Below are 10,044 nucleotides of genomic sequence, written 5' to 3'. Positions count from 1 at the left end.
AAATCATGAGCAAAATGAGACCAAAGAGGTTAAAATAAGGTTTAGTTGTATTTATTTTTGACCTGTGGTGAAGTTAAAAGGTGCCTTGAGGTCAGTTGTTGGGTTTAAGTAAACTACAGTGAAAAAATAAAAAAAAGTGAACATGCGTCAATAAAAAATCAGGTTCCACCGAGATTTGAACTCGGATCGCAGGATTCAGAGTCCTGAGTGCTAACCATTACACCATGGAACCAGCTATAAGTAAAATTTGTTCAAATATTAATTTAAACAAATTTGGGGGAACATCATGATTGACCATAATCTTTTGAATCAATCTGCTAAAGAAAACCTTTTCTCATGCTAAGCAACCTGGTTAAAAATTTAAAATGCCAAGTCACTAACACTAACATTTTCTTTGACTCTAATGATTCATAAGCGGACCATTTTGATTACATTTAATGCTGATTTGTGTTTATTTCATCCAACAGAACATGTAATTTAATCTTCTTAAAGGGTGTAACAAGTTATAGCTTGCAAATCTTTAAATTTGACCATAGACATGAACTATCATCTTAGCATCTTCATCGTTATCATCAAATTTAAAGATAACGGCTAGTTAAATTTTCTTGTTATATCCTTCATTTGCAAGCTATAACTTGTTACACCCTTTAGAATAATCAACTTTCATAGTTTAGCATAAAACATTTAATTTAATTCAACACGATTTGATGGATACTATTAAGTTAATAGCAACTTTTTTAATCACACGATGATCAGTGTTTTTTGTTGTTGTTTGTTGTTTCAGTTAACTATAATTTAATACTGGATAGTAAATTTTTTAAAATTCAGTAAACCTTGAATAGTTTTGACTATCAATTTTATCCGAGTTGTTTCGTTTTTTGGCTAGTAGAATTAACCAAATTTTTTGAATGCTGAAAAATTTAAGTCTAATTATTAAATTATAATAATAATAATAGTAATAATAATAAAATATGAAAATTACACCAATAATGTCAGTTTTATATCATGTTTTCGCGACCGTTTTTTACAGGATGTCAGAAAATCAGACAAAACTCTTCTCTGGATTGGGATTTAATTGGCTAGGTCATCTTGTAGAAGAGCTAATATCAACCCATCTTTTTTGCTTGCTTTTAACAAATGACAATCGGCTAGGGTCCATGGCAGGGAAACTTGCATCACCAAAATTGAAAGAAGTTCCAGCATTAAGATTGTTTGCCATTGGAGGAATCATTGGGTTTGATCCAAAACTTTGAGAGGAAGAATTCATAAGGTTTGGGAAATTGGATGACGAGAGCGATTGATTTGATGATTGGGGTGGCTTTTGGAGAAAGGGTTGCATTGTTTGAGAAGATTCGTGACTTGGTGGTCCCATTGATTGATTGAACATTGGTATTTTAGGAGGACCTGGTGGAAGATTTGGAGAACTTGGGTCATCTTTTTCGTCTTTATTGATCCATTTTTGTAATTTTTCATCCCAAATAATTGAAGGATCTTTGTCATCGGGGAGAACCGCCCGTTTAGGTAATGATGGTAATTTTGAGAATAAAAAGTCAAGAACACCTTTTTGTTTTACAGTTTTAGAGTCCAATGTATCTCCTTCATTGGATCTTTCTTTTTCTTCGTTGCGTTTAACTTCCGTTTCACGTTCATTTGAGTTAGCCTGGTATTGTGCTGCTGTATCAAAACTGGAACTCCTCATTTGATTGTATTCTGTTGCTGGTGAAGCTATGGGGGACACAATAGGAGTTGAGATTGACGATGGAGCGAGCCCGTTGGTTGTTGTTGAATTGAAATTGTAATGATTAGTGTTTTTAAATGAACTGTGTCCAGCTTCACTTTCATCATAACGATTTGAGTCATATCCTGATTGGACAGAGATGTAGCTCATCGGTTGACTTTGTCCTGATTCAATGAAATCTTGATTGAACTGCTGTTGTTGTGGCTGCAGTTGCTGTTGTAGCTGTTGTTGTGGCTGCTGTTGCTGTTGTTGTTGTTGTTGCTGTTGCTGTTGTTGTTGTTGTTGTTGCTGTAACTGCTGCTGTTGTTGAAAAGGTTGAGGTTGTGACTGTAAGGATTGAGACGGTTGTGCAAAAGGCTGATTTTGTTGAATTGACATTCCTTGTGATGTCCAAGGTGTTGGTTCTTTTATTCTAGGCGTTTGTGGTGGTGTACTCGTAATAGTATCACCTGCAACTGAGCTGAATGCAGAGTCACTACGTTGTCTTGGTCGCCAAGATTGATTTTGCCTTTGATTGGCAAATTGATTAGATGGTTGCATAATCGAAGCCGGTTGATTCAAATTTTGTTGATTTTGTTGATTTTGTAGCGATTGTGGTTGTTGCTTCAGGTTAGATTCAGGATAATTATTAGAATAAGAAGGTACAGAAGAATTAATCAACGTCGGAGGTGATGGTGGTGATGGTGGCTTCATCGCTGGAATCGGTGTTGGTATTTCTATCGGCTTTGGTACCGGTGGTGAACTGGATTGTGTTGAAAGAACATTGAATGGTTCAGGCCTACTTGTGAACGAAATTGGTTCAGGTCTTTGAAATTGCTCTGAGCTAGGCCTTGGATAGAGAGGGGGTTGATCATCAGCTACTGATGGTGAACGTGATTTATGAGGTGAGGAAACTAATGAACCAGCATTTTCCTCATCGATACCGAGGGATAAACCACCGACATCTTCAGTTAAATTGTCAACAGACACTTCTGAAACTGATGGATCATCATCACCAGCCACTGCATCACTTGAAGCAACATAACTTTCACTAGGGGACCCAATAAGGGTACCGGTGATACGGCTTTCTAAATCGTCCAGAATTTTTGTCACATAATCCCAATTAACATTGGCATAATTAATCAATCCAGGGCTTTGATTAGTGTAATAATTAACAGCTTCTCTAATTTTTTCACAATACTTTTTTGCTTGATCAATAAAACCAAAATCAAACAACTTACAGGTAAATAAAACTTTGTAAGGAATGAAGTCAACTATTATCTCATCACAATTTCTGGAGAACTCGAAAATTTCATTGATGAAGATAAGCTCTTCTGAGTAGTCCAATTTAACATTTGGGTCATTGTTCAGGGAAGCAACGGGTGAGATTGAAATAAGATGTTGTGAATCATTGTTTCGGAGGGCTATAATAAAATTTAGAAGTTCTGAAGCTGCTGCAGAGACAACAGAATTAATTTCACAGTCATTGGCTAGAAGAATGGTGAAGTGCTGTAAATTTGAAATGGGCAATGGCTTCGTAGCATTCTTATTATAAAAAGTTAATTTGTTGAGAAGGCATCTATACAAGATATAAAGAGCATCCTGGTTGTTTAACTTGGTGTTGATAAATTTAGTCGCTGCTTCAAATATGGACGAAGGAGGATTGGAGTAGTTTAAAGTGTCAGGAGATAGAGTAAGACAACTAAGAGCCCAGAAATGATCCCAGAGACCATTTTTAGTAGCAAATTCGAGAGCATTTTTTCTCTGTCCAAGTGTCAATAGACGCCTGTAATGATTAAGCTCAGAATTTTCACCAACAGAAAACTCGGCTTCATTGTGATACAAAAGTAACTCAGCAATGTCAGCACCGGAAACATTTCCATTTAATTGCACTAATAATTTCAATATTTGCCAAATTTGCCTTTTTTGTTTATCATAAAAGGAAACTTCTACAGCTTCTCCAATCGTCTGATGTTGACCATCTTGAGCTCGTATAAATTCCATAATATCCGCCTTGTCAGTTAATCCCGACACTAAAGGACCAGGCCAAGTACTGATACTAATTCGACTCTCAATATCAATCAACATTGGTTGAAGATGATGTATGATTACATCTTTTCCATTTGCGATGACAAGTTGATTCAATGGACCAAAGGTTACTCTTGAATGTCGCATTGGATAAAACGGAGGTGTCAATCTTGCCCTTCTACCTCCAGCTTCACTTTTAGCACGATTTGCATGCCACCATCGCATGGCCTGCTGATACCATTCATTGAAGTTCGGTGGTAAATTGTTAGGGGTTTGGTAAGGATAAGCACTTGGGAAAGGTGGAGGCACGTTACCCGGTGGAAAACCACCAGGCATATTATTAGCTGGTGGAGCAGGCATAGTTGAATTGTGAAAACTGGTTGGACCAAAACTCCGGTCAAACGATGAGCTACTTGTATTAAGGTCATAACGTTGAGAAGTTTGAAACTCATTTGGATAGGGTCTTTGACGGCCTTGATCATAACCTTGCATCGGATAATAAGGATACATTCCAGGAGCCGGTGAGGGTGCACCATAATTAGGATAATTTCTATATTGTGGAATCGGTTGATAAAAGTTGGGATTTTGTGGATGCGGTGGACCTTGGTAAGGTTGATAGTTTGAATAAGGTGGACCAGCAAGTGGGCCACCATGTTGTGGTGGTGGACCATAATAACTGGGTCCATAATTACTTGGTCCTTGATGAGGATAATGACTATAAGGCTGTTGGTGAAAAGACAAAGTAGCACCAGGTAGACTGTAAGAGGAAAGTTGATCAGTAGCTTGAACAGAAGAGGCTCGTGATATATTTGATCCAGTTGGCGAGAAACTTGGTCTCTGAGGCGGGCTCTCCTCTGGCCTAGATGGAACCTCATTATTCTCTTCAAAATCCCAACCATCCAAAGAGTTCAATGATCTCCTTAATTCACCATTTTCCTCTGATGTTTCCTCATTTAAATTGATATCACTCATTGTATCCATTGCCACGTACAAATCAAGGTAAGTTTGATTAATGAAAATGAGAGAAAAAAATCACAAAACAAGACTCAGTCAAGTATCGGGGACGCATTCACATTACAATCACAATTCAGTCAATGTTGCAGCTCATCCATTATGGATCATCCATTTGGCATCCCAAGTAACATGTTACAGGTAAGAGATGGCGCTAGACACTGTATCATTCAGGATCACCTGGGATCGAGAGTGAACTTTAAATTTTGTCTCATCCTTTAAATGTTTTGTTTACAATTTGCTTATTCTCATTTTAATTAAATTGCTTTCCTCCGAGATAAATTGACATTATTTTCATTTGTTAGCTGTTTCTAAACAATTTAACGTTTGCAAATCATCTTTGAAGCCGGCTGAAATATCGAATCATAAACGGATAAAGTAGATCTGATCCATCTCCAGGCAACGTCTATTAAATCAATTTTGCAAAATATTTGTGTTGCTCTTAAACTACTCGTGTCTGTATTTTTCTTGTAATTGTTTAAATTGTTCTCTATCATGGCATCCTCAATCAAATCAATGTTCACTCGTCCTGCTGATGAATTTGTCAATGATCCAGATGTTGAGAAACTTTGGTCGATTAAAGCTGTTGATCAAATGATTGTTCACTACAATCTAATTTCAAGTGTACCTCCAAGAGATCTTAAATTGACAAAAAAGGATGACATGATTTACGAAACATTCAAAGAGACTTTTCCTGATTTTAAATTAGATGTAATTACAACTGACGATCTTAAATCAGAGGAATCTAAAAACAAATGGCGACCTTTTTGTGAAACATTTAAAGGAGAAGTTGAAGATTATAATTTTGCTTCATTGGTTCGACTTGATTGTAAGGGTGATTATTCGGAAGAAAATACTGTGGTGGTTCCAAGAATACAATTTTTAGCAATTGAAATCGCTAGAAATCGACAAGGCCTTAATGATACAGTATACCAAGAAAGTCAAAGTAAAAAGCAAAAACAAGACAAAAATTGATGTATTTTTCACTGCGTTACACAGTTGTTGAGCAATTTTGTTTAATAAAAACTTTTGTTAATCTATCTATTAAAGATTGTTTTTTGTCATCAAAAAATTTTAATTTAAATAAATCTTAATAATACATTGTTCAATCGATTAAAGCTTCAGTCGGTAGGCTGGGATCCCCATTCAACAGGAATACTGTGCATGATACTTCCTCTTTGGCTGTGAAGATCTTTGGTTATTTCCAATTTCGGTGAAACAGGAATAGCGCCCATCCTTGAACCATTCTTGGCAGCTGTGTGATTATTATTATTGTTATTGTCTTTGGCTTTGTTAAAATTAATATTTCGATTCAATTTTTCAACGAAATCAATTTCCTTTACAAATTCATCGGCACTTTTTAAAGCTCTTTCATATGCAATCTCCTTAGCTTCACTAGGAAGTAAATCTTGTGTGCATTTAATTTTCTCTATGAAATTTTCTAATTTAACATCACATTGTGAAGGGAACAGACTTCTATGATCAGCACATGCCTCAATCCAGTTTAAGTCCACTTTAGAAATTCTTCGATACTTTTCCTCATGTCGATTGATATTATATGCATCACGAGAAGTTATTTCAGATCCAATAATCACATGCGTAACTGAAGGTACAAGCTCGTTATAAACAGTGCCTCCAAGGCGAGAGATAATTTTTTTTACATGCGGAAGATATTTAGTGGCTAAGCCACAAAAACAAAAGCTGAGTCCATCGAAGACACAGGTATATGAGATCATATTAGTGAGAGCCAATTTTTCGATGGCGGCAGTTACATTATTTTTTGGAGGTAGGATAGGCACAGAATTATCTTGAGTTGAAGTAGCACTGTTTTGACTACAGCCTTGCAATTGTTTACGTTTGCTTTCTCTTTCTAATCGTTTCAACTCTTTCAAAGCATTTTCGTCCCTTAAACAATATTTTGGGTCATCTTCCATTTGAGGAATCCCATGAAGTTGCGAAACATTGATCCAGTCAATATTAACAATTTTTACGTCTCGGTCACTCATTGCAGCTTTATATTTCTCACCTGCTTTACGAGCTACAACTAAGTGAGTAGTTTTGTTATTAGGACCAATTTGAGTTCTTTGTGTATCTTCAGTATCAAAATCGTATCGGTCCAAAATCAAACCGGTTTGCCAGTTACCTCCGTTGTTCTCAACCATTTTTCTAATTCTTGTTCGATCCTGTTGGTTAAACTGAAAGAAAGAAAAAAAAGGTGAGCAATAAAAGTAGGGAAACTTTTAATTTGTCAAACTTACCCCTGATACACAAAAATTCATCCCTGCAAATACAGGTAGGGCCAAGTCATCCAACTCATGAAGGTCAGAAATTTCTTCTCTCTTTTCCCAGCATTTAAATACCCATTCAGGACGCATCACAGGCTTGTTTGCTTTCCTAAAATATTTTACTTTTTCAGAGTTCCAGTTTGAAGCAACAATGTGAGTTGTCTTTGCATATAGCGCTGGTTTGAAAGTACCACCCATGGAACGAACTTTTCTCCTAATTTCAGAAACAACAGAATGATCTGAAATACCAGAAAATGTTAATGATACCTTTTTCATGCAAATACTGGCAATGTGAGGATGTTCGAATGAAGTTAAGTCTTGCGACTTTCTTGGATTTATTGAGAGCAAGGCAAAAACTGAGAAAATTTTTAGACTTTTTTTGGATTTGAGAAGAGGAAACTCCCTAGATTTGAAAGAATCCAAAACTAAAACAGGATTTTCTTGAAGCGAGATCATTTCATCAATTTCTGAGAAATCAATCCAGCGAGGATTAAACACCTCGCGTGAAAGCAAGTTGTAGGCTGATCGTAGTATACCAGAGTTTTGTGATTTGAGGAAAAATATTTTAAACAAACGGTCTTTCGCTGGATCTTCTGGAGAGTTAAAAGTTTCCTCAGTACCAAAAGGTAAAGCACCTGGAGATGGTGTAGAGACTTTTCAACAAAAATCAAAAATTAGTTTCAGGGGCGAAAAATTGACAAATGACATGTGAGAGGAGATATGAACTATAAATGAAACACGACTGGGATATAAATTAAATGCATACTTACTTCCTCTGACAGGCAAGAATTCATTGGTCAGTGAATCTTCATCATCTGAGTCTTCTAATGTGACAACATCATGATCAATTGATCTGGGTATTTTAAATGAGGGAGATACGTTATCACTTGAGTCAAGTTGTCGTTTATAGATGGACTTTGCAGAATTGCTATTGTTATTGTGAACTTGTGCCCGGTAAAAGTCTTTTATTGAAGAAGGCGATTTACTGGTCATTGTTCAGGAGTGTATAAAATTAAAAAAAAATATTTATATTTATCAAAGAAATAATTAATAATTAAGAAATAATAATACAAAACACAGGCCGTTTAATTTAAGTAGGTTTAAATTTTAAAAGCACAACAAGTGTGAAACTAGACCGCGTTTTAAACTGATTGGTCCAGAAAGCAAAAGATTTTAAACAGGGATTCAGGAAACAATTCCCTCTATTGTTCACTTTTTAAGTTAAAATAGATAGATGCTGCCCGGTGATAGATTTTAAGCTTTTAAATATTCCTGTCCTTATACAGTTTAATTTAATTCAGTTTATTATATAATTATGTTAATTATGATTAAAACAATCAACCTTTTGTTTATTCTTGCCTTAACGTCTTTTGTTAATGGGGATCATTTCGCTGATGTTGTCAATAAGAAAGTTGACCGTGATGTTGATGCAAGCAGCCAATTGGTAACCATTACGTGTCGCATTGCTGTTGAAAACTCTGGTAAAACACCGGTGGATAAGTATTTTATTACTTTTGATGACAATCATTTAAGCCAATTGTCATTTATTGAAGCTTCATTGGTGAAAAGTGATAAATCCAGAGTAGATTTGAAAGTTACTGAAGAAAATTTACCCACAGGCAGACAAGCCTGGGCTCTTGATTTGAGTGATAACAAGATTGCTCCTGGATCTTCATTGGATGGTATCGAAGTAGAAGCTGTTTTCACCCATCTTCTTCAACCTTTCCCCAATACAATCTCTCAATCTGAGCGACAACTTGTTCTTTATAATGGTAATCACTATTTCTATAGTCCATACCTGACCAAATCTCAGACAACCAAAGTCAGACTTTCTTCTAGTTCAATTGAATCTTACACTAAATTGAGACCAAGCTCAACTTCGGATAGAACAGTCAACTATGGTCCTTATGAAAACATTGCCCCTAATAGCATATCCAAACTGCAAGTCCACTTTGAAAATAACTCACCATTCTTGACTGTGACGAAATTGGATAGAACCATTCAAGTAGCTCTATGGTCTGGCATCATATCAATTGAAGAAATTATTGACATTCATCATGATGGTGCAGTCTTGAAAGGACCTTTTTCACGATATGAATTCCAAAGGGAACCCACTAATGGTATATCATCGGTTAAAAGTTTCAGAACAAAGCTTCCCGCAACTGCATTTGATGTTTATTATCGCGATGATATTGGAAACATAAGTACAAGCAATCTTCGTACTGGTCTCAAACAAGTGATTGCAGAGCTTCGACCAAGGTTCCCGTTATTTGGAGGATGGAAAACTCATTACATTATTGGCTATTCCATTCCCCTGAAAGACTATCTTTCCGATGAGGGTAATCAATATACATTGAAAATTCCATTTGTTGATCACATTTTCGACAATGCTGTTATCGATGAAGCCGTCACAAACATCATTTTCCCAGAAGGAGCAACAAACATAAAATTACAAACTCCGTATAATATTATTAGGGAAGAGGACCAAATTCACATGTCGTTTTTGGACACAGTAGGCGAACCCAAGATTATTCTTAGAAAGAATAACTTAGTTGAAGATCATATTCAACCTCTTAAAATCCAATTTGAACTCAACAAAACGGTTCATACATTTCAGAAGCCTGTAATATTCGCGGTCTCTACGTTTTTGATAATCCTTCTGCTTACATTCATCTTGCGCCTTGACTTTAGCCTTACTAAAAACGTTGGAAAAGATGGCCAGAAAAAAGCTCAGAACGCACAGCGTCAAGTAGATAAGAAACCTAAACTTAAGAAGTAGTAATAGATTATGTTATCTAATGGCAATTTAAAATTTTTCATTTCATGTTTTCAGCTACAAAAAAAAATTGATTTTGAAACTAAATTTCGCTAAGTTTTTTGTTCCTTCTATGGAAAATTCCTTTTTTTATCAAAACTCAATAAATTAAAAAAAATTATAAAAAAATGATCAAGTCTCCAATGTTTCCAATGTTAAATATTTATTATTATAGCACATTGTTAGTT

At 35.7% G+C, this 10,044-nt stretch overlaps 4 protein-coding genes and 1 non-coding gene across 6 annotated transcripts; 2 read left to right on the top strand and 3 right to left on the bottom strand.

Moving 5' to 3' along the window:
- Positions 1–160: 160 nt before the first annotated feature.
- Positions 161–232, bottom strand: TRNAQ-CUG (transfer RNA glutamine (anticodon CUG)). The gene has a single exon. It is a non-coding gene; the product is annotated as a tRNA-Gln (tRNA).
- A 687-nt stretch (positions 233–919) lies between these two features.
- LOC107370798 (uncharacterized) lies at positions 920–4,726 on the bottom strand. Its single transcript, XM_015938753.2, has one exon. The coding sequence runs from the start codon at positions 4,724–4,726 to the stop codon at positions 1,085–1,087; it is 3,642 nt and encodes a 1,213-aa protein (XP_015794239.2). The 3' UTR covers positions 920–1,084.
- A 525-nt stretch (positions 4,727–5,251) lies between these two features.
- On the top strand, positions 5,252–5,798 carry LOC107371240 (protein PBDC1). Its single transcript, XM_015939266.3, has one exon. It carries the CDS (start codon positions 5,252–5,254, stop codon positions 5,729–5,731), a length of 480 nt encoding a protein of 159 aa, XP_015794752.2. The 3' UTR covers positions 5,732–5,798.
- Positions 5,799–5,807: 9 nt separating this feature from the next.
- LOC107371237 (DNA topoisomerase 2-binding protein 1-A) lies at positions 5,808–8,178 on the bottom strand. 2 transcript variants are annotated; one of them, XM_015939263.3, is made up of 3 exons: positions 7,812–8,178; positions 7,015–7,694; positions 5,808–6,951 (listed from the first exon to the last, which is right to left on the bottom strand). In XM_015939263.3, exons 1-3 carry the CDS (start codon positions 8,032–8,034, stop codon positions 5,878–5,880), a joined length of 1,977 nt encoding a protein of 658 aa, XP_015794749.2. In that variant the 5' UTR covers positions 8,035–8,178; the 3' UTR covers positions 5,808–5,877. The 2 variants fall into 2 exon arrangements, with proteins under 2 accessions (XP_015794749.2, XP_015794750.2); XM_015939264.3 differs by having other exon boundaries at positions 7,015–7,280.
- Positions 8,179–8,223: 45 nt separating this feature from the next.
- On the top strand, positions 8,224–9,985 carry LOC107371239 (dolichyl-diphosphooligosaccharide--protein glycosyltransferase subunit 1). The gene has a single exon (XM_015939265.3). It carries the CDS (start codon positions 8,357–8,359, stop codon positions 9,818–9,820), a length of 1,464 nt encoding a protein of 487 aa, XP_015794751.2. The 5' UTR covers positions 8,224–8,356; the 3' UTR covers positions 9,821–9,985.
- Positions 9,986–10,044: the final 59 nt, after the last annotated feature.

This window comes from Tetranychus urticae, chromosome 3, assembly GCF_039701765.1.
Source record: "Tetranychus urticae isolate SD_2017Ah chromosome 3, NJAU_TeUrti_SD_1.0, whole genome shotgun sequence".
Taxonomy (NCBI): Eukaryota; Metazoa; Arthropoda; class Arachnida; order Trombidiformes; family Tetranychidae; genus Tetranychus; species Tetranychus urticae.
Note: the sequence above shows the minus strand (reverse complement) of the source record. Positions and strands in the feature narration are given on the sequence as shown.

Excerpts from the sequence above, each read along its gene's own strand:
- LOC107370798 (XM_015938753.2), bottom strand. The coding sequence starts at position 4,726 with ATGGATACAATGAGTGATATCAATTTAAATGAGGAAACATCAGAGGAA.
- LOC107371240 (XM_015939266.3), top strand. The coding sequence starts at position 5,252 with ATGGCATCCTCAATCAAATCAATGTTCACTCGTCCTGCTGATGAATTT.
- LOC107371237 (XM_015939263.3), bottom strand. The coding sequence starts at position 8,034 with ATGACCAGTAAATCGCCTTCTTCAATAAAAGACTTTTACCGGGCACAA. Across the intron at positions 7,695-7,811 it reads ATTCTTGCCTGTCAGAGGAA|TCTCTACACCATCTCCAGGT; the intron begins GTAAGTATGCAT and ends TTTGTTGAAAAG. Across the intron at positions 6,952-7,014 it reads TGAATTTTTGTGTATCAGGG|TTTAACCAACAGGATCGAAC; the intron begins GTAAGTTTGACA and ends TCTTTCTTTCAG.
- LOC107371239 (XM_015939265.3), top strand. The coding sequence starts at position 8,357 with ATGTTAATTATGATTAAAACAATCAACCTTTTGTTTATTCTTGCCTTA.